The 23,547-nt window shown below is 37.1% G+C and overlaps 1 protein-coding gene across 4 annotated transcripts in view; it reads left to right on the forward strand.

Moving 5' to 3' along the window:
• Ppp4r4 (protein phosphatase 4 regulatory subunit 4) overlaps positions 1–23,547 on the forward strand; it is a 90,147-nt gene that overhangs the window by 42,844 nt on the left and 23,756 nt on the right. For 3 of the 4 annotated variants that reach the window (XM_036206039.1, XM_036206040.1, XM_036206041.1), the window contains 10 exons: positions 4,670–4,817; positions 5,245–5,318; positions 7,372–7,478; positions 10,125–10,232; positions 14,333–14,454; positions 16,542–16,664; positions 17,626–17,795; positions 18,108–18,227; positions 21,571–21,648; positions 22,292–22,375. In XM_036206039.1, the coding sequence (XP_036061932.1) occupies positions 4,670–4,817; positions 5,245–5,318; positions 7,372–7,478; positions 10,125–10,232; positions 14,333–14,454; positions 16,542–16,664; positions 17,626–17,795; positions 18,108–18,227; positions 21,571–21,648; positions 22,292–22,375 (1,134 nt within the window). Of the gene's footprint in view, positions 1–867; positions 969–1,116; positions 1,463–4,669; positions 4,818–5,244; positions 5,319–7,371; positions 7,479–10,124; positions 10,233–14,332; positions 14,455–16,541; positions 16,665–17,625; positions 17,796–18,107; positions 18,228–21,570; positions 21,649–22,291; positions 22,376–23,547 lie in introns of those variants that run through there. The other variant, XM_036206042.1, reaches the window with a different exon arrangement.

Genomic DNA, 23,547 nt, shown 5'->3' on the forward strand with positions numbered 1-23,547 from the left:
GTGTAAGAGTGATCATTGCTATTCCCTTTACAAAAAGGCTCTTAGGATATTGTTTGTATATATTCTCATCAGTCCCCTGCTCAGTCACTGAAGTGCAGATTTAAAGAAGGGCTCCATGCATCCCTTCATTGCTCTGGTTTATTATCTGCAGTGAATGTCCCTCTCTGCCTGACCTGCTGTTCTTAGCCAGCTCTCCTCCTAGCTCTTTCTATTGGTTTGGGATGAGGAAGAGAATGAGGTATGGGAGCAAATTGTTACAGGCATCTTAGAGTTGGCACATTCATCCTATCTGTTTATGTGTAGCTCACATTTAGTCTCTTGTTAATGTTATAATTCTGTAATTAAAGAGCTGCCACCTACTGTTAATTATTGAGAGTTTTCACATTAATTTCCCTTAATCCCCAAATATTTAAATTCCTATTATCTAAGTTGAAACAATCAGTGTTGTAATGCACTTTTTGGTTTTACTTTGTAATTTTAGAACATGTGAATCTAGGATATTTGCTCATTAGGAATAAGCCAATAGTTTCCTAATGCTTCTCTCTGTTGTACATTGGGAAGAGGAAAAATTTTTTCATGGATATAATACAGGTTCACTAGAGGCAGTTATTTCCCTCTTTGCAGGAGGCAGCACGCTGTTTTATAATACCCTAACTAGAGGGGATTACAGAAGTACGTAGCATGTTCTCTTTCCTTCAACAGGACTAGTTTTAAACACTTGGGAGCATCCCATTATGCTACTGATGAAATACCTCATTTAATTTTTCAAGAGTTTAGGCTGGGCTGCCTGCCAAGCAATAGTATATAATAGGAATGGTAACTTCCTTCAGGCATGCACTTAAGCAAATGGAGGAATTTACTTTTCAGTATCTTCCAAGGTCTACGAGGATGCATACTTATTTATCCCAAGAGTATGGATTTCACATGTGTTTGTTCAGAGGTGTGACTCTGGAGGAAAACACTTATTGGTAAGTATGAGATTTATTATATTACATTTTAGCAAAAAAAATGTGTTTAGAAATTAATTCTTTTCTTTTCTTTCTTTCTTTCTTTTCTTTTCTTTTCTTTTTTTAAAGCAGTGAGGAAATCTTTTAGTCTCTGCTGGTTTCTTAACAGTGGACAGTCCCAGATGTTGAAGTCAGCACAACAAGAGGAAAACCTAAATCCTGATAAGAGTTGAGGATTTTTCAAAATTAAATGCAAAATAGTTGAGGCAAATGTTGCTTCGAGAGTCAAGGTTAAGTCATATAGTAAGAAGACAAAGCTGGAAATTCTTCCTGTTTTATTTTGCACACACTTTGCCTCTGTGCAAACCCAGGACATAATGACGTTAGGCGGCGCCAGGAAGCAGCTCTTGGAACTTAAAACAACAACCCATGTGAACTGGAATGCACATTGTAGCTCTCACCACTTATTTGATTACAAAGCCCTTTCTGTTTCTAAATAAAAGCTATGCCTTTTAAACCTGTAAGTCTATATTGGCTGCTCAGATTTTTTTTTTTTTTTTAATGTGTTCTCTAGATCCCAAATTGTTTGTATGGAATGAATATTTATTCATTCAAGGGTGATAGGAAGGTTGGTTTCAGAGACAAATTATATCCTCTGTCTTAACATGCCTTTTCTTTTTCTCTCAGCTAAAGAGTCTTAAGATGTGGGGCTTTATGGGAGTTAACCCTATTGCATAAACATTTGCCATAGCAAAGGTCACTGTGAGATTTCCCTCATTGCCCCATGAGGCTTAGTGTTGGTGTAAGCTGTGTCTTAATGGTGAATGGACATGTGGGATCTGTGAGGAAGAAGTCAGTATGCAGAAGAGCTTTGGTGGATTGTAAGGTATTTGCTCAGCGGTTAGGCACAAACACTTCATTGCTCTGGTGGTCCTTCTGCTGAAGTATTAGGTATGTTATTTCCACCTGATGACTGGCACCTGTTTCACTGCACTAAATGAAGCAGGGACCATGGGCACAGTCTATAAATAGTGGTGACAGTTGTTGGAGTGGAGCATAGCAAGAGCAGCTTTGTGTGGACACAATTGAAAGAAGAGTGAGAATGTGTACCTGTGTGTTTGGCCTTGCCTTCTGTCTGATTCTGCCAATTCCTAATCTTTAGGACCTACCTCAAAATTTCTTGACACCACCTTTTAGGAGCTGCTGAAAGTATGTAGGAAGAGAGAGAACACCCAGAGCAGAAAGTTCTATGCTGAATGCATGCTATGTGGTCAGAGTCAGAGTTACAGTGGGCCAACAGACAAGAGTCCTCACAATCATAAAAAAAAAATTCTCTTTTTAGGTAGATCATACTCAAAGGGCTGTGCTGCATGTTGGGTGATAGCTTAAGCCTCTCCCAGGGCTGATGAACTGGGGGTGAATGTGTTAGGGAGCATGACATTTGCATATTCATACGTATGTCCTTTTTAAGAGTAGAACACATAACATTTACTTTTGAAGCGGTTTAAAATAGGACTGTTGAGGAAGACTCATTTTAAAAATGGTATCAGAGTACAGGCTTACAAGAGGTCAGGGAGCTACCATGTGGAATTTTGGGCAAAGGAGGATTTGTGAGCAGATCCTGGAAGTCACCAAAACAACTTGGACTCTGAGTGAGAAGAAATGCCATAGAGGGATCCGAGCAGAACGGAACATGATCTGAGTTAATTCTTGAGAGAATCTCTCTGGTTCCCTAGAGGAAGATAAGAGAGGGGCAATGATGAGTCAGACTAGATAAAGATTATTTGAATAATTTAAGCTGGAGTTGATGGTGATTTGGACTAGGGTAATAGTGGGAGAGGTGATAAGTTAGATTACAGATCTGTTTTGTAGTTAGATCATTTTGATGGGTTGAGTGAGGTAAAAAGTGGAGCTAAGGATGACCTTGACGTTTGTAGACTAAGAAGCTTGTAAAAACAGTTGTCATTTACTAACAGAGACAGGAAGGTGACAGGAAGCATAGGTTTCAGGACAAGACCAGTGAAGTTGTAGGCAAGGTGCTGTTCCTTCTATGAACTCAAGGGTAATGTAGATAAAGGTATTGGATGTACAGTGGTCATATTTAAATGGTCATTTGCATAATGTTAGTAAATTGTATAAATAAAAGCTGTTTAAATGATTTAAATTTGTATGATGGTCATGTTTTAATTGACTTTTATTATATAAGGAAATAATGACAGAAAGGTTAGTTTTCCTAAGATCACAAAAACTTAACATTATAAGTATCATGACATTCTGATAACTTTGCTCTGCCAGTCACAAAACTGACATATAAGTGAAATTATCACAATTTATATAATTGAGCAAAAGAAAAAATTCTTCTCTGCCTTTACTTTTTACAGACACCCCTAAAACCAACAGGCTTCTAGAGAAGTACAGTTATCTCAATATTTAATAAGGCTTACTTAGGTTATTTTTTCAGCCTTTGATGTACTAAAAGTGTATATTTTAATGTAGGCTTTAAATTTAAATATGCATGTTCAAATTTTCAAATGGCTATGAATATAATTTATTGTTTAGAAACATTCTTATATTTAAGAAACACCCTTAAATTGTTTACTTCATGGTAATTTATTCTCTGATCAGTTGTATCAAGGGAAAAGAAACCATTTAAACTTTTTTGTTTTTGTTTTTGGAGATAGGGTCTCACTGTGTAGCTCTTGATGGCCTGGTACCCCAAGAGAGATCCTCTGCCTCCCAGTGATGGGATTAAAGGTGTGTGCCACCACACCTGGGCATTTGTACATTCTTAAGTATTTCCCTTCTTACATGAGAATGTATAATGTTTATTTATTTTAGATTTGTTCTATTTTTAATTAAGTGTAGCCTTGTGTATCTGTCCAGGGGTATGTGCATATGAATGGGGTTACCTTGTGTATCTGTCCAGGGGTATGTGCATATGAATGGGGTTACCTGCAGAGGCAAGAAGGATCCATTGGATCCTTGGAGCTAGAGTCACAGGCAGTTAAGAGCTGCCTGACCTGGGTGCTGGTTGACTTGAATTCAGATCCTCTGCCAAAGCAGTACAAGCTCTTAGCCACTGAGTCATCTCTTCAACCCTTATGATGTTTATTTTTGAAACAGAGATACAGAAATGAGAATACACGTGATTGAGCTTTGACGTTATTGTGCTCAGTAGGATGGCATCTGCATATTGCTATTAGCAGTGTAAAAGTTCAAATTCATCAAAACCACCTACTCCAGAAATCATCCCAAATTCCTCATATACTTATTGTCAGTGCATATTAACTGAATGTAGTTTTAAATCATGCTTTAACATCTATCTGTTCTTCTTCATTTTAAATAATTTTCTCTAAAATATTTAAGATTTTAATAATAAGTTCAAATAAAATTTTAAATAGAAAAACAAATCACCTACTCTGTTCTTTAAAATTTTACATGTGGTTTACCATTTTCATCCAGTAAAGCAAAAGAATGTTATTTATTGTATAAATTCTTAAAACATTTAAGATTTCTTAAGAAATTTATCATTGAATGAATTAAATATTAGGGACAGGTTAATATGGTCCTTTTAAGTAATAAGAGGTGCATCCTTAAAGGTTATATGTAGTGATTTGTGGAGTATGACTGTTCACTTTCTGTAACCTTGGCTCTTTTACCCTTCTGCATTACCCTTCTGACCTCTCCTCTCTATAAATAGCTAATTCTTTCTGATCACACAGGAAGTCCTGCATGTTGCAAGCGTGGAAATGCAGCTAACGGCTGCAGTGTCATTTCTGACCATTCTGCAGGAAGAATCAATGTCAGTCCATACCTATGCACACTCCTTTCTGCAAGTCATTCTCCTGCACCTGGAGCACAGGGACACAGGTCAGGGCTGAGTGTACTTAATTACATTCTTGTTTATGCTATCTAGCAAATGGCTGTGGTTTATTTGCCATCTATGGGCCTAATGGAAGTAGCTGAGATCTCTCTAAGAAACCCCTGGGAGCAAGAACACACTAGTTTCTTGGGTTTATTATTTCCTTAGATGTTTTTCTCTACATTTATGTTCATGGGGTTATCCTACAGTGAAAACAGAATACCTTGAGTTAGAATTATCTCCTTCAAATTATTTTTCAGTGTTTAAAATTTTCTAAAGTTAGTCAAGACAAAAAGCTATGGAAAATGTCTTAGAATAGTAGTAATAGTAATTCTTATTTTGTAATAAAATGTGATTGCAGCTGGTAATGAATGAGTTGAGAGTGCATTTGCACCTGAGATGTTTAACCCGGCATGTTGTGTCTTTGCCCATTAGGTGTCAGCAATGCATGGTTGGAAACACTTCTCTCTGCAATAGAATTATTACCAAAAGAAACTCTGAGGCATGAGGTAATACTGAATTTTTTCCCCCTCTCTTTTTTAAGGAATAAGATTGTTTTCCATTGTGAAAGCAACATAATTCAGAAAACGTAAGGAAGAAAAATAATTTATATTCTGTAGTTGGCTGCTTTTAAGTTTTTGATATATGTCCTTCAGATTTCCCCCTCTGTGTGGTTGCTGCTTGTCATGTCAGTAATCGTATTGCATCTGAGCGTGGTCACTTTTCACTGAGCATTATTTCCTGTGTGTAGTTGCAAATTATTTTACTTGTTACATGCTGGAAGCCATTTTCAGCCTTAAATTTTACTATTAAAGCATCTCTGTAGAGCTTTTCAGGTAGATTTTTAACTGTGGCATCTACAAAGGTGGTGCCACCTGGTGAGAGGACATTAATATTCTTAAGCTCTTCACTAAACATGTGAAATGTAGTTACCCTGAATTTTTATTAAAAATAGTGTTCCACTGAGCATGTGACTTAATTGGTAGACTGCTTGCCTAGTGTGCACTAAAGCCTGGGTTTGATCCCCAGGTTCATATACCTGCAATCCTGGCACTCAGAAAGTGAAAGTAGGAAGATTAGGAGTTCAAGGTCTTCCTTGGCTACATTGTGAATTTGAGGTCAGCCTGGGTTACATGAGACCCTGTCTCAAAATCAACAACAAAAATGGTGTTCCAGCTTAATTTGATACGCTAAAGGCATGACTGCATTTTAATTGGAAAATTTAAATTCTACTATTGACTGTTTTGTCATATATTATATCAAATTAGTTGTTTTTTTTTTTTTTTTTTTTTGAGACAGGGTTTCTCTGTGTCACAGTCCTGGCTGTTCTAGAACTCACTTTGTAGTTCAGGCTGGCCTCGAATTCACTGAGATGCACCTGCCTCTGCCTCCCGAGTGCTGGGATTAAAGACTTTCGCCACCACCGCCCAGTATCTTTTATTTTTATTTTTTACTTGTACTTATTCTTTAGAAATTATCTGATCCTATTTTTTAAGCACTATTTACATATTCCATCTCTCTGCCATCTTTTGTTACATTTGTACATATTTGTATAAGATTATTCATAGTTGGTTATTTGCCTTTTAATTTCCAATATGGTTCATTTAGTCCCTCTTGAAAGAATTTATTATAAATTAAGATAACAGGCTAGAAAAAACAGGCAGCAAATCTGTCCTCTTGCAATCTTGAACATTATGCCTGTATATATTTCTTTGCACATATACCATGGTAAAAAGTTATTCATTGAAATACCCTCCACTGATTTTGTTGTGTCTTTGTCCTTATTATAGTTTGTCATTCTGTCACAACACTAGAACACTCTTTAAAATGACAAGTTTGATCCAGTTATAAGAATGTGTACCTGATGACAAGTGGCTGGCCATCACACATATTACACTGAGCACAATGTAGAGACATGCTCTTTGTGTTTTTGAAGAGCAGTATAAACATGAATGAGGCAATCACTACTCAAGAGTTCTCAGCATTTTTAGCATGTGATCTTTGAAAGAATCCTTGGGATGAGAAATAACAAGGTTAAAAATTAAAGAGTTGGTGCTAGAATAACAGACCACTATTCATAATTCTTTGCAGTGTGCCATGCTATTGAATGTTTGAGTGCTTAGTATATGCATAATATAGCACCAGACTTTGGTTATTATGTTCAAGTAACAGAATTTCCTAAATAGATTTTTCTATATTTTTAGGATAAATATAAAACTCCCTCTGAAAAAAAGTTCAGAGTATCTGGTAACTAATTTGCTTTTCTCTGTTAAAAATGTATTTTCAAAATTATCTTCATGTGTACGCAGATCACTGCAGTGTTTGCCATGAGCTTTACTTCAGTGCTTTCTTCTAATTGGATTTAGTTGCATAGTTTGATATCTTTTCCTTAGCCAAGAAGACAAAGAAAGTGCTCTGGGTTAAGAGTGACCATGTATCTCAATTGTAATGTATTTTATTTAAAAGTGTTTAAAACATGAAAACATTCTTTGAAGAAGTTGATGTTAGTGACAAGAATGTATAATACTTCCTACATTTATTCTCTAAATTGTTTCCTTTTAGATTCTCAATCCACTTGTTTCCAAGGCACAACTTTCCCAAACTGTCCAGTCGCGTTTAGTTAGCTGTAAAATTTTAGGAAAACTAACCAACAAATTTGATGCCCATAGGTGAGTATGTATGTATAATTTTTGTCTCTTTTATCAAATTAAATTGATTTAAAATATATAATGGCTGTATCAACAATGATTACTTTTGTATTATTCTGTATTATTCACAAACTTAACCATTTTAGCTATATAGACTTCTCAGACAGAAATCTACTTACTGGAAGCATTTCTTCTAAGTTTCATGGATTTTCAAGATCAAGTCTTCCCAATCCCATACCATGTTTTCTTGTGAAGATAAAATAGCATTATCTTGGGACTTCCAAAATTGGAAAACATGACATAAAGATAGCATTTCTTACATCACCATTATGAATTCCTTATTTTGAATAATTTCATAACAGAGCATGTCTATAATGTACATACTGGTCTCTACCTAGATAACAAATGACACCTGTTCATACTTGATGTGTTATGGATTATAACATGAGAGTAAACATCAAAGCAGAAGTATATTTTGACTGACAGTTGCCAGAATCAGACATTGCATTGCTAAAGCCTTTTGAATTAGCTATTGGCATTTAACTGCTGGGACAGATACTGTTATAAGTTACAAGTAACTGGTGATAACATTCCAAATTAATAACATGTAAAAGTGCCTTATAGACTGGTAAACCTAGTGTTAAAGTATATGGTTAATAAGGCAAGTTATGATTTTAAAGAATATTTTAATATTATTCTTTAACAATGTCACACACACACACACACACACACACACACACACACACACACACACACAAAGCATATCTAACCCAAATGCCCCTTTACTCCTATTAAGCTCCTCCAGATACTTCCCTTCCCATTTTCCTGTCCTCTCTCTCTTCTTTTTAAAAAATAATCTACCAATCAGTGCTGCCTGCATGCACATGGATGTAGGGCAACCTATTCCTCCACCCTGAAAAAAAGCAACCCCCACATAGCTATTAGTAGCCAGTAGCTCCTCAGCTAGGGTAGAACGTCATGTGTCCCTTTCCCGTCCATGCTGGACTGTCAACTATATTCCTGACTTGTCCTTATGCCAGTAACCACAGCTACTGTAAATTAATGAGGACAACAGCCACACCATATCCAGAAGACAGAATTTCACAGCATGTCTCTCCATCTGTGTTTTTCACATTCTTCCTGTGCTCTCTTTGTCAGTGGTCCCTGATTCTTATAGGGCTGGTCAATTTTAGGGTTGAATACTCAGTGGGCACTTACTCTCAGCACTTTGACTAGATGTGAATCTTTGTGCTAACTTCTCCTACCACCAAAAGAAGCATCATTTTTAATTGAGAGCCACACTAATGTATGAGAATACATAAATACTTATAAGGCAGTTTGACAACTGTTCATTTAGCAGAACAACTGTGGTAAGTTTTACCTCAGGCCTATTCCCTCCCTAGATGTGGGCTTTTGACCAGATTTACAGTAACAGGCATGGATTCCGTCCCAGAACAGAACTAAAAACCCAATCAGAAAACAGTTCCTTACTACCATAACAGTCATGCCACTTTTGTACCATTAGTCACATCTTGCCTCACGGGTCAGTATTTTGGCATGCAAGATCAACCACTGGGTAATTCTATTGATAACTTTTCTCTACTGGTCACCTGCATTGTATCTTCTGGAACCATGAAAGCTAGCCAGCAGGGTAGAAGTTTTCATGTCAGTTATGGCTTACTTTCTCTATGTCCTACAACTAAAGTATGTTGTGTCTTAAGTAATAGGGTCTTACTATATAATTACATGGGAAGCCAAGAATCTCACTAGTAGAGAGATATCCCACATCTGTAACCAAGATTTTCATTTAATAACCCATGTCTTCTTTGAAAAGAAATATTGTATACCCATTCAGGGTTCTGCCATACAAACTCCTTTATAAAAAATTGTACCTTAAAAGTTACCTGACAGAGCAGTAGATTTCCTTAAAGCTTTTCCATATACCTTAGTTTTGGTTAACCAACTGTCTTAGTCAGTGTTTTGTTGCTGGGAAGAGATGCCGTGACTATGGCAACTCTTACAAAAGTAAGCATTTAATTGGGGTTTGCTTATAGTTTCAGAGGTTTAATCTATTATCATCATGGTGGGGAGCATGGAGGCAAGCAGGAAGACATGGTGCTAGAGAGGTAGCTGAGAGTTCTACTCCCAGGTTTGCAGTCAGCAGGAAGAGAGGGAGACACTGGTTCTGTTTTGAGATTTTGAAACCACAAAGTACATCCCCCAGTGACACACTTCCTCTAAAAGGCCACACCTCCTAATTCTTCTCAAGTAGTGCCATTCCCTGATGACTAAGCATTCAAATATATGAGCCTATGGGGGTCATTCTTACTCCAACCACCACACCCACCCTCCACCTCATTTATCCCTCCATTCTCCTGCTTCAATCCCTGCTTAAACCTTTAATTCCCAATATCCCCCTGTCCTATTTTCATATCATAAGTACTCTCCTATCCCCTCCCTCAAAGCCTCTTCCCACCATCTTACATGCCCTTTCTGGCTTTCTGATTTCTACAGACACTCCATATTAAACATACAAATCTAAAAATTCAAAGATATTCTCTCTCATATGTGGTAATTTGAAATTTTGAGAATTATTTGAAAATATTAGTAAAAAATGTTCATCCATTTACATGTTGTTGTTGTTGTTTTTAAATCTGTCTTTCTCAGCATTAAAAGAGAAATACTTCCCCTGGTAAAATCACTCTGTCAAGATGTGGAATATGAAGTTCGATCTTGTATGTGTCGGCAGTTAGAAAATATAGCTCAGGGCATTGGGTAAGTGTACTTCCAAGTCCTTATGCCACACAGTCTTATTTCTAGATTATGAGACAGGCATATCCTGCTCATGTATTCCATGAAGGTGTGCTATTCATTTCTTTATGTGCTTTCTCCAAATGATCATAGCAGTCCTCTCCTAATATGTCTACAGTAAGAGAGATAAGAGGGGATGTGTTTAGCATGGCAGTAAATATTCAATTAATGTCAGTTTCTTTCTTTCTCACTTTGGTTATTCAGTAATAGTTCTAAGCAACAGGTCCATCGAGAGACCATGTCCCAGCAGAAACCATATCTGGACTATAGATGAGCATTTCTTTTGGATGACTTTATCCTGGCTATATTTTTAAGTGTTTTAGGTGGGTTTGCTGTCATTGAAGTGTGTCCCTATGTAATTCCATGCTCTATATGCTCCTGGATTTGTGGTTCTTCTTGCTCTTAGGGGACATACTGTTCAGGAAGTAGAAACATAGGACAGGCAGTCTACCCCTGCTTAAAATTAGCTCCCAGGTCAGGGTACAAGTATAGTATTAAATATCTAAAAACCATCTTGGGAAATGAATTTTGTTTTAAGGATTCTAAAGTTGGTGGAGAAACATTGGTGTCTCATTTTTAGTGGATACTGAATTGATTTCATCTGTTATTGTTTTTCACAGATAAGGACAGTGAGCTTATGGTAATGGTGGCTTTGGAAAGCTTTAGGATAGATATCATTACCAGACTCAGGGCATAGTCATGTACTTTGTGCTATAAGGACAGTGAGCTTATGGTAATGGTGGCTTTGGGAAGCTTTAGGAAGCTTTAGGATATCACTAACAGACTCAGGGCACAGTCATGTACTTTTGTGCTATGTTTGCTAATCAGTTCTTTTGTTTTGATCTCAAAACTATTTTCTGATAAGTCTTCTGAAGCTACATAACTGTTGTTGGATCACTGTGGAGTATAATTAATTCAGTCTCATCTAAACCTATGCTTATGAATCAGAATCAGAATTTGATTGGACAATGTACTACTGACTTATTCACTTTGTAATGATATGAAATATGTACTTTTTACTTTTTTTTTAACCACCTAACTTTTTTTTCTTGTTTAAAAAATGGGAAGGCCAAGTTTCTTAGTTATTGTTCTATTGCTGTGAAGTGACACCATGAGCAACTTATGAAAGGAGGCATTTGGCTGGGGGCTTGTTCACAGTTTCAGAGGGTTAGTTAATAGTCACCATGGTGGGAAGCAGACAAGCATGGCACTGGAGCAGTAGCTGAGAGCTTTACATCCTGATCCACAGGCAGCAGGCAGAGAGAGAAAGAGAGGGAGGGAGAGAAAGAGACAGAGACAGAGAGACTGGGCCTACTCTAACAAGGTCACGTCTCTTAATCCTTCCCAAGCAGTTCCAACTGGTGACCAAGCATTGAAACATAACCAAACCACCATACCAAGTATGTTCAAATTTTGGGATTTTTTTAAAGGATTAATTTATGAAAATAAAATTACAAAGGGTATACCATCTTCAGTAGATTAGAATCTTTTTTTCCCTCAGGGCTGAGGACCAAACCCAGGGCCTTGCCCTTGCAGCGCTTTACCACTGAGCTAAATCCCCACCCCGATTAGAATCTTTTAATGAACCAATTTTCTTGACCACATATGCATATTTATTTACTGCTGAGTTCTTTTGTCCTATTACAAATGTAATTACAGGACTTTTCATGGTCCTGATAACTGAAAAGTAATGTTATGTTATTTCAGTCAGCTTTCCATTGTTTTAACAGATGCTGGAACAGCTTATGGGGAGAAAAGGTTTATTTGAGTCATCATTTAGAGGTTTTTCCTCTTGCTTTTGGGTCTCTTGGGAGACAGCACATCATGGTGTGTAACATAAATCTTAAAAGGTCTTATTAATTAAAAATAAACCCAGAGCCAGGTATTGGGGTGAATGCTGAACGATCAGAGAAATAGAACAAGCCACAGCTAACCTCACCTCAATAACTTCTCAGCTGATCCTGTTTCATCAAACTGGAAGCCTCTGAGTCCTCATGCGAATTGATCTCAACTGCGGTTGAAAGCCTAAAAACTTAAAAGCCTAGTTCCTGGTTTTCATGCCTTATATACTTTTCTGCTTCCTGCCATCACTTCTTGGGATTAAAGGTGTGTGCCACCATGCCTGGCTCAGTTTCCAGTGTGGCTTGAAATCACAGAGATCTGGACAGATCTCTGCCTCTGGAATGCTAGGATTAAAGGCATATGCTACCACTGCCTAACCTCTATGTTTAATATAGTGACTGTTCTGTTCTCTGACTCCCAGATAAGTTTATTGGGGTGACAAAATATCAACCACAATGGTGGAGAGTGGTGGAACACAGCCATCACTTCTTGACCAGTAAACAAAAATGAGGAAGAAGAAGGGGCTTTCTGCTTCTAGGGCATGTCTCCAGTGTCTGGAAAACTCCCAGTATGCCCTATGTCTTAAAGTTCCCATTGCCTCCTTATAAGAATAAAAAACAAAACAAAACAAAACAAAACAAAACAAAAAAACAAAACTGTTTTTGCCTCTAATGAAAAGAGAAAATTAATTCTCTCCTTAACATTTAAAGTTATTTAAATTCTCACTAATACAATGTGGCTGAGGATTTAATGAGGTGACATTCTTGAGATGAAAAAGCTGTGAGAGTGAAAGTTTAAATAAAGTTAAAATTAACTTTCTTAAAAATTAAAATAGGATAGAAAATTAAAATACATAGTGAATAGCTGTACACCATCACTCTCTGAGTTCAGAAGAGAGAGATAAATATATGAATTGCTTAGAGGTATACTGTTAGATGTGTGGTCAGTGAGGAACTATCTACCACATGGTCAGCTGAGGTTCAAGATGATGCTCCATCATACAACAAATGCAGTAATTATAAACAGCATAGAAGAAAACTTCATTCCAGACTCCTGTGAGGAAACTGAAGGAACAATCTTCTGTTTAAGGCCTTTTGTTTGGTTGATTGACATTCATCTCTCTCTCTCTCTCTCTCTCTCTCTCTCTCTCTCTCTCTCTCTCTCTCTCTCTCTGTCTCTCATCCATCCATCCATCCATCCATCCATCCATCCATCCATCCATCCATCTATCTATTTTGACAGGTCTCACTATGTAACCTTTGCTGGCCTGGAATTCACAATGCAGACCAGGCTGGCCCCAAACTCAGAGATTCACCTGTCTTTGCCTCCCCAGTGTTGGGATTAAAGGTGTATGCTACCCCTCCCAGCTTTTAATGTTTTTTTTTTTTTTTGAGATATATTCATTTGTTAATTAATTAATTAATTATTTTGAGATGGTCTTACTGTTCAGCCCTGGCTGGCATGGAACTTACTTTATAACTACGCTGGCCTATACTGGATATAATTTATGCTATCTTCCATATTGCATCTAGGAAAGCTGGCTATCTGTTAAGACTTTCTTTTACCCAGTCTGGACCCCATCATCAGTAGGAATGAAATACTGACTGTGTGCTGCTCATCACTATGTTTTAAATGTTAGTCTCTAAAAGCATCTTTCAGACCTTATTCTTTTTGTGGACTATCCAGTGCTGTCTGTCACTCTTCTGTGTGGAAACTAATTATTGTTATGTTGTTCTTCAGATGATTAGAAAAATAACATATGTCCCAAAATCTAGATCAAATGATTTTGCTTGAGTTTTGACAAATACTTATAATAATTTCTTTTTAGCTGGGTCATTTCCTGAAATTTCTTTAAAATAGAAAATGATATAATTTATAAAGCTTAATATAATGTCTTAGTCATTAAGAATTCTATAGTTAACAATAGTTTACAGGAGAAATTAGAATTGGTTTAATCATATTATTAGTATTTCTTTATTTAAATACTTTTAATTCTTTGAGAATTTTCACATGATGTATTTTAATTATATTCCCTCACCACCCCCCATAACTCCTCCTATATATCCTGTATTTCTTACATCCATGGCTGCTTTCCTAACTAGATGGCATGCTTGGGCACTAGAGTGGGGCGCTGGGACCAGCTGGGCTAATCACTTGCTTTCACTGGACTCTGCTACAGGTTTGCTGGTCTGACTTACTCTCCTCTACTGCTTATTGTGCAGGACAGAACTGACAAAGAGTGTGGTGCTCCCTGAGTTAATAGAACTCTCTGGGGACGAGAGTGGCAGTGTGCGGCTTGCTGCTTTTGAAACCTTGGTTAACATGCTTGACATGTTTGATACAGGTAAATCTGCATGTGCAGACACCATTATTTCTGAAAGACTATTTCCCATGTTTTATATTACTAATAAGGAGCAAAGACTAATTCAGCATTTTTTGTTTAGAGTTTTATGAATCTTTCCTTTTGATGTCTTCCATGCTTCTACTCTTGCCCTCCTGGAATCTAGTGCTGCTGTATATTTCTATCTTCAAAACTTAACTGACATGTAGAAGTTGAATTTGTCTTGAGAAGTAGCTTTAACTTCCTCAACTAACTGATGTTAAGTCCTGATTGTAACATGTCTAAATGACTATAACATGATGATAATATGCCTAAATGAATTCTTTTTTTTAATAATATTTTAATGCTAGAAATCTGGTCACGGGAGGAAAAATTTGGAGTGGATAATTCAGTGGAAATGTGTAAGAAGGCATTTCTTGTTCTTATGCAAACCAAGACACAGAATAGCTAGCTGCTCTACCAAGTGTGTACCCAGGCCTAGATTGGTGTCTAGTTCTGCACAAGTAGTTCATTTGTGTATGTTAGCCACCATGACAAAGTCACACTTGGAGGACTAAATGTCAAGACTGAGGTGTGAAAGTCAGTTGTGTAATTAGGACTGGATTCACTGGGACTATCAACATTTTGTCTGAACTGGGAGGGCCTCTGAAGATTATTGCAGTATAGGCAACAATATTTCAGAATGATCACTGAGGTAATATGATAAATCACAGGAGCAAAACTGCACGTAATTGGATGAATCTTCTTGCCTCTAATATTGGGTCACCAACAGGATCCAGACTGGAAATGTTGGCCTTGGTCTTTTTTCCCCTTCACTGCACTGGGCTCCATTTTCACAGACCTTCCTTTATTTCCTCCTGCTCTTTTCCTGGTGCTGTGACTCTAGCACTTCTCTGGCCTTTCATGTCCACTTTCCTCTACTGATTTTCATCTAGTTTTCTTTTTTCCCTTCTCTATTTTTGTCCTATACAACTTCAATGCTTCTTGTAATGTCCAGTTCAAATACATTTTGCTCTCATCTTTTCAAATTCCTTGTATGAGAGCTTGGAGGGTTACTAGAAGCTCACTCAATCCTATGTGTTGTGCTAAAGCTTATTGGAACGTAACCATGTTCACTTGTTTATGTACTGTGTGTACCTGTTTTGGTGCTATGGGGACAGAGCTGGTTGGATGGAACAAATAGCCTACAAAATCTAGATCATCTGTGAAACCTGCTTTCAGACCCCTGCCTATGCCACTCTTTAAATGGTAACCTCATTGTCTCATCATTTTGTGTGTTTGGTTTCTTTGCTGGTTTGTTCTTTAAGTACTAAGACCATTTATTATTCTTCATCTAACAAAACTTCTTCCCCCTTCATATAGTGCTCGCTTTGTTAAGCAGTCAATATTGTATGGATTTCATTTGATAATGAAGATAATGAACAACTGAAGATAAGGCCCTGAATTGGGATGTAATAGCAGTTGTAATAGCAGTAACAGCCCTGCCCCTGTTACAGCTTCTCAGTCCTAAGTACTGATGCACGTCTGATAGCTTAATCAAACTGTGGGGTTTTCAAGATGCCTGGAAGGGAGACTTAAATATTGCTAATCTGTCAGCAGCACATGACCTAAGTAGATATACTTAAAGAATGGGTCAACTTCTAAGAGCCATCTAATTTTATGCTAAGTAAAAACATAAAATTAAGTAGACAGGTTACATTTCAAGCTGACTTTGATTTAAAAAAAATAGTTAAGTGTGTCATGGGATGAATGAAAGAGAGAAGTAGAAGTTTCCTGGGCCTGCCATCCTTCCACTTAAATTGAAAATGTTAGAACTCTACTGGTGGTTCAGACTCAAGATCTGTCACCTTATTGTTTTAATTTTGATGACCCTATCTTCATTCCTCAGTGGCTCCTTAGAAGTCCAAACTTAAAGTTTCTGGTGATCTTATCCCTTGTCACCAGTCCTTCCTGTCACTGTTCTCAAATATTTCTACCATTGTTAGTCCAACATAGACGTTTTTCTTCTGGAGGGTATATGTGTGTTAGTTTCCACATGGCAATGTGAGCAACTAGCTCTAAACTATATGTTGTTTTGTTTTGTCTTTCAGATGACAGAAGTCAAACTATACTCCCCTTAGTGAAATCATTCTGTGAAAAATCTTTCAAAGCAGATGAATCAATTCTTATTTCTTTATCTTTTCATTTAGGAAAGCTATGCCATGGACTCTACGGTATGTTACACAGGGCTTGCCAGACTAGTTGTTTTTCTCTCCTGCTCCTACTTACTTCAGCCAGCTCTTTACATGCATTTGTTCTCAAGTGTGGGACGTTTTATGGAATGTAATTTAGAACACATCTAGAAATGACATTTTCATGGATGGAACCTTGTTGGAAAGAGTCAAATAAGCACAGCCCTTGGAATTTCTGGGCATTTTTGTAGCTTTAAGTTGGAGTGTGCTAATAGAAGGTCAGTTATGTTAACTGCTGATGTATAGTGAGAATAACGTTAACGCCATTCTCCAAATGATAAAAATAGCATGTGACTAGTTCAGCTTGGAATGTAGACCAATACCTAAGAGTTGAGGTATTTGAGCATATTCTTAGTTTACTGTAACCATATAAGCATTAAGCTCTTATCCAGCATAGTAATATATTTTATGTGGGTTGCAGAATCTGGTAATTGAAAAGTGTTTAATAATATTCAGCAGATTCTTAGTGCTAAGAGAACTGATGAGCATGGAACTGTTATGTTAATTAATAATATTTCTAGTCACTTTGACATCTTCCAGGCTAGGTGCTTGCTTCGGTTCCTTCTCTGTACACACATGTGCATTTTTTTCTGCAGATTTTAAAATATTTACCATAAGTAAACAGTAGTATTATAAGTACAATCCTGATGATGATGATGTCTTAGTTCTCCACAAGCTGTGTGACTAATGTAGACATGATTCTTGTTTTCTGTAGTTTTCATTTTTAAAATTAAAATATTATTAAAGTAAGCACAAAGTGAAAAAATATGATCTGTTAGCTTTCTTCAGAGTAGTTATTTTCTCATTGCTATAATTACGAACCATCTGTAACCATTATGCTTAAGATTTTGTTCTACATAAGTTTTTATTGCACTTTGAGTTTCTTTTTCTAAATTTTTGTTTACAATTGAAATGTTGGTCACAGGTTTTACCTTTGTTTTAGGAATTTTCACTCCAGATCAGCACTTGAGATTTTTGGAATTTTATAAGAAACTTTGTACGTTGGGTTTGCAACAAGAAAATGGCCACAATGAAACTCAGATTCCATCCCAAATCGCAGAGCAGGAGAAGAAATATACTTCAGTACGAAAGAACTGTGCTTACAACTTTCCGGTAATAAAATACTTGTTTGTATTTATTGGGTGTGTTGATTATGACATTAAAATATATGAGTAGAATGCATTAAAATATTTACATCTCTGATACCTGCTGTTTAGCTGTATAGGAAGTATTAAGCAAATACTGGTGGAATTTACATTTCTGTATGTAAATCAGAATTATGTGCATGCATTTGGGTTTTACAAACATAACTTTTTATTAAATGTGCTTAATAAGATGTAATTTCAGTTTTAGTGAGATTGATTATATTAGGTATTGATGCATGTTTTTCTCTCCTTCCCATTCATCTCCTTCCACCTCCACTAGGCCATGATTGTTTTTGTTGATCCTAAAAACTTCCACATGGAACTCTATTCTACATTCTTCTGCCTTTGTCATGACCCTGAAGTACCAGTCAGATACACTATTGCTATTTGCTTTTATGAAGTAAGTCTGAGAACACATGTTGATTCTGTCTGTGTATAGTAGATGCTGCTTTAATATTCTGTGTGTTGTATTTACAGATGTGTTATGAGATAGAGATTCCATAGCTCTTTCATGTTATAGTTTTAAGTCTTATTTTTGAATTCCCATAATTCTCTTCTCTTTTTAGTGTGTTTACAGAATTCATTTACATAAATACATTATATTCATTTACTCATTAACCTATTTTTCAGCATATCTAAACTGAATACTTACTTTAAGGCAGACATTAGGATAGCTATAATTTTATATGCTTTATCATATTTGTACTTTGTCCTTATGTTTAAGTAGTTTTAGTGTAAATGGAAAATTGAGTAACAAATTATTTACATTTATTGCTTTTACTGTAAGTGAAATTTTATGAGCATAGCTTTTGGCTTCAGCTGTATAACTTTCCATAAATTATGTAAAAAGTAAAACAAACTTTTATGGTGAACATAATTAACCTTTCATTTCTGAAGTTGAAATAGGGGCCTGTTTTTCAGAGGATGGCAGTAAAAAACACATATATGTAACAGTTGCCAGGCGTATGTCCATCACATGTCTCATCTCATTGTGACAAAATACAGGACAAGAGCAGTTGAAGAAGAGGGTTGACTTTAGCTCTTAGGTCTGGGGCACACTCCATCTTGGTGGGGAAGGTCTGGTGGCAGGAACAGAAGGCAGCTCCCAACTTGGAGTCCACAGTCAGGGAGCAGAGCAATGAATGCTGCTCCCAACTCCTCTTTCTTATTTAGTCAGGATGGCAGGCCATGGATGGTGCTACTCATAATTAGAGTATGTCCTAGTTTGCTTCTCTATTGCTCTACTAAGTATCAGGACCAAAAGCAACTTGTGGGAGAGAAGGGTTTAGTGGCTTACACTTCCATATCATAGCCGATCACTGAGGGCAGTTGAGGTAAGAACTCAAGTAGAAGCTCAAAGCAGGAACTGTGATGGAATGCTGCTTTCCAGGCTTGCTCTGTGACTCTCAGCTAGCTTTCTCACACAGTTTGGGCTGGACCTTCCCATATCCACTGTCAGGCAAGACAGTGCTCCACACACATACCCTAGGCTAGTCTAATCCGGGCGATTCCTCAGCTAAGCTCCTCTTCCCAGGTGACTTCCCAGGTTGATAGCTGAAGCTAATAACTAAGACAGTGTGGGTCTTCACACCTAAGCTAATCCAATCTAAAAATTCCCTCACAGATGGGTGCTGAAGTTTGTCTGCTAGAGGAAGTCTAGAGCCTATCACACTGACAATCAGTATTAACCATCACAATATATAAGCTATAACTTGTCAAATCAAAATAACCACCTGACAGCCTCTTTATAATGGATATAAAATCTTTTCTGTCCTTGTAAATGCTATAGTAAATTCTTATTGCCAGTCAGAACATTTCATCATCTTGCTTGCATTGTACCCTATGTCAAAGCACTACTAGATTAGCTGAGAGAATGAAGGATATTCATAGCATCATTATAAATGTTATTTAAGCTTCTTCGGGCTGTTGAGTCATATTCTTGTCTTCTTTTAAAATAGCACTTTTCTGGGGTTGAGATGGCTCAGTGGGTAAAGTGCTTGCCTGAGTGTAAAGATTAGTTCATATCCCATGTAAATCTTGGTGGGCATGGCAGCCAGTCTGTAATCCATGCCCTCAGGAGGCAGAGACAGGGTATCTTCAGAGCAAGCTAGCTAGCTAAACTAGCTGAATCTGGGGCCCTAGGTTTAAGTGAGAGACCTTTGATATATAAAGTGGAGAGCGATCAAGGAAGATACCCAACATCAACTTCATGTGTCCACATACATGTGAATATGCACATACACATGCACACACCAAAACACATGCAAAAATGAATAGCAATGAAGTAAAAATATAAAAACTACACTTTTCTGACATGGGTGAAATCATAGTACAAAGTCTAGGAAGTCTTCCACTTAAATGATACGGCTATTTAAAGTAACCCCAATGTTATAAGTTGTATCATCTCTGTAAATTGACCCAAAGAAGCTTAAGTTTGGAGGAAGAAAGGGCAGAATGTGCTTCCAGTGGCACTTGCAGGTTATTGTTCGTGAGGTTGGTTACCATGCAGTTTTCAGAGAAAATTGCATAGGAGTGGAGTCTGAGGATATGTAGGCAAATGTTAGTTTCTCTTGTTGCCTTTGTTTAATCTTTGATTTTAGTTATAATTCATAGCAGACTAAACAACATGTACACACACACATCAGTATTTCTGTAATAGGAGTCACTTTAGAGATGGTTGTTCTATGAATTGCATGAATGTCTAGTTTTCATATTCTCACAGTCATACCTAATGTGTGTAGGCTAAGAGTAATGTTCAGTTCCCTATAACAAAGGGTTTATTTTATTTGCCCTTTAAATAGTGAAAGTTCCCCAGTGTATTTATAGTTTTCTAATCTAGTGTTAGTGCTAAATTTGGTAATTACTATATTGTAACTTTATTCTTATTTTTCAGAAAACACCAGTTTGAAAATATTTTTTTAACAACTTAGAAACAACCCAAAGCCAAAGATCTTAAAGAACTTTCTTTACTCGGGCATCTTCCCACCCTCAACCCCTGTAAACAAACTGACTCAAGCCCAGAATAGTTTATCTTCTTTTCCCATTCTTTAAAAGGCAGAGTACAAATGGGTGAACTCACCTTTATGGGCTCTGAGTTTATTTTGTGGGATGAAACTAAAAGCATTGGTCTTGACTGGTTCAGACTGTCAGTTCCTCTCAGACTGAGGACAGTCCCTGACAGGGATGAGGAAGACTGCCTTGTTGGGAGTCAGTCCACCCCAATGTCACTAAAGGCCTTTTTCAGTCCAATTTCTGTCACTGAGAAGCTTGAATGGGAATGAGTGCCTGTACGCCTCAGCTATTCGTTAAGACCCTTTGATTGTCCTAGGATTGAAAGTGTGGATTAGAGGTGCCTTTGATTATCCTAGGATTGAAAGTGTGGATTAGAGGTGCCTTTGATTATCCTAGGATTGAAAGTGTGGATTAGAGGTGCCTTTGATTGTCCTAGGATTGAAAGTGTGGATTAGAGGCTCCTGTGGGTTATTATGGGCTGGTGCAGAAGTTCCAGTCGTGGTAATCTCATCCTTGGCACATTTCCTCCCCACTTCTGCACATCTTGCCCTGTGGCCATACATACTAGCATGTTAGGAAACAGGCCTGTGCAGCTAAATTTACTAGAAATTGATGGTGTATTTATGTTGTAACTTATTCTTTAGAAGGAATATTTAACAAGAATGTATTGAAAAATATGTATCTTAACATTCTATGATTTCAAATCTGAGACTTTTATCATTATGTTGTAGGTATCTAAACTTCTGAACTCTGGAGTATATTTAATACACAAAGAACTGATAACACTATTACAAGATGAATCACTGGAGGTAATACAAGTTCCCACTCTGGTATTTACTTCTTTTATGTTGAGCCAAACTAAATCAGTACCTGTGTCACTGCATCACTGGGACGATCTTAGAAATTAGGACTTCTAGTATATCTGCTTTTAAAAATGGAAGTGAGTGTTTTTTGTTAAGGGAACTTGAGAAGCGCCAACAAGTAGACAAAAGAGAACCTTTAATTAAATCACCATTGATGCTTTGTTACATTTTTTCCTAATAAGTGTTGCATTTTTCTACTAGAGGTTCTGTTCACACTTATAATCATATCACATTTTGGATTTTTGCTAAACATTTTTTGAGAGTATTTTACCTTGTACATAGACTCACAAAGATACTGAATTTCTTCTATCTGATGCTATGTTTGGCACATTCTATTCACGAAAATGACTATTAGCCTGGGGGGACTTAGCTCACCACATGATACCTGAGGGTGTCACCTGATATGACAGTTTTAAAGACATTACCTTTCTCTAGTTTAGACATGTGGATGCTACAATTATTATTATTTTAAATAGAAAATACCCCTAATGTTGTTTTGTCAAAAATATTTCTGTATATAAACTAGAGTGTGGAATTAACTAATTTGGAGGACAAATAATAACCATTATAAACACAATCTCTTTAAAAGGTACTAGATGCTCTTATAAATCACCTCCCAGAAATCTTGGAACTTATGTCTATTGGTGGAGAAAGCAGTGTTCAAGAAAATAAGGTAAACCCTTATCTTTCAGAAAAGTTAGAAGTCTGTCATCTTATTGTACAGGGTGGTTGTGAGGAAACAGTGAAAGAATGTGTGAGAAACATTAAGATAGTGCTTGCCCTGGTGCTGGTCAGTGTCCAACCCTCTGTGTATTTGTCAGGACCCAGGAATGGCAGATAGTACATCTCTAGCTGGCTTTAAAATTTACACGAGGAGTCAAGAGAGATGGCTTGGCAGCTGAGAGCTCCACTGTGCCTATAAAGGGCCTGGCTTCCATGCTGGCTCCCTTATTGGGCATGTCACCTCATGATCACAGGTAACTCCTGTCTCCAAAGGAATCCAGTACCCTGCAATGGCCTCCTGCAGCACTGCATCCCTTCATCAACACACACACACACACACACACACACACACACACACACACACACACACAATTAAAAAATAATTTAAATGTATATAAACAAGTTTGCATGAGTGTTATGTTATAGAAAGGAAGGACAGGTTACTTTCCTAGCTTTGAGCCATATTTAGAAGGATTACTGTGAGATACCAACAATTAATTTGAAACAACTTAAGCTCTCAATTTCTGTCCTGTTATTAAGGAATTTGAAGGCCAAAAAGCCATAGGCACCACACAGCTATGTTTTCCCAGATGGTGAAGTGATATAGGAACGAAATCTTCCAAGTTACCTCCTCTATTCCCCTCAGGCTATTTCTTGTGCTTCTGCTGTGTGATGTATGTAGAGAACTTGAAAACTTATAAAGGAAGGCCCTTTTCAAATACAGTATTTCTAATCACTAAATTTACTGTTTTTACAATAAACATACAAGCAGCTAAATAAAGTAGCACCTGCTGCATAGCCATGCCAGTGTCTGTGAAGGCTGCAGTAGGAGCTGCCCTCTGCAGCTACTACGTGGTGGTTCCAGCTACCATAATTCTTATTGTCTTTGGAATTTGTATCAGTATTAATGATTATTACAAGTATAGCAAGTAGGACAAAGGGTAGGAATTTAGAAGGTCAAATTTGCCCAGAGTGATATGTAAGGAATTTTGCTCTAGTTAGAATAGTTGCCTTGGTAACCAACCAAAGAAGAATAGCAAGGAGATTTCATTTCCTGGTGCCATAAATTTCACTCAAGAATTTTTTAACTATTTGATTCTGTGTGATAACTACTTCCCAGTG

This window comes from Onychomys torridus, chromosome 14 (genome assembly GCF_903995425.1).
Source record: "Onychomys torridus chromosome 14, mOncTor1.1, whole genome shotgun sequence".
Taxonomy (NCBI): Eukaryota; Metazoa; Chordata; class Mammalia; order Rodentia; family Cricetidae; genus Onychomys; species Onychomys torridus.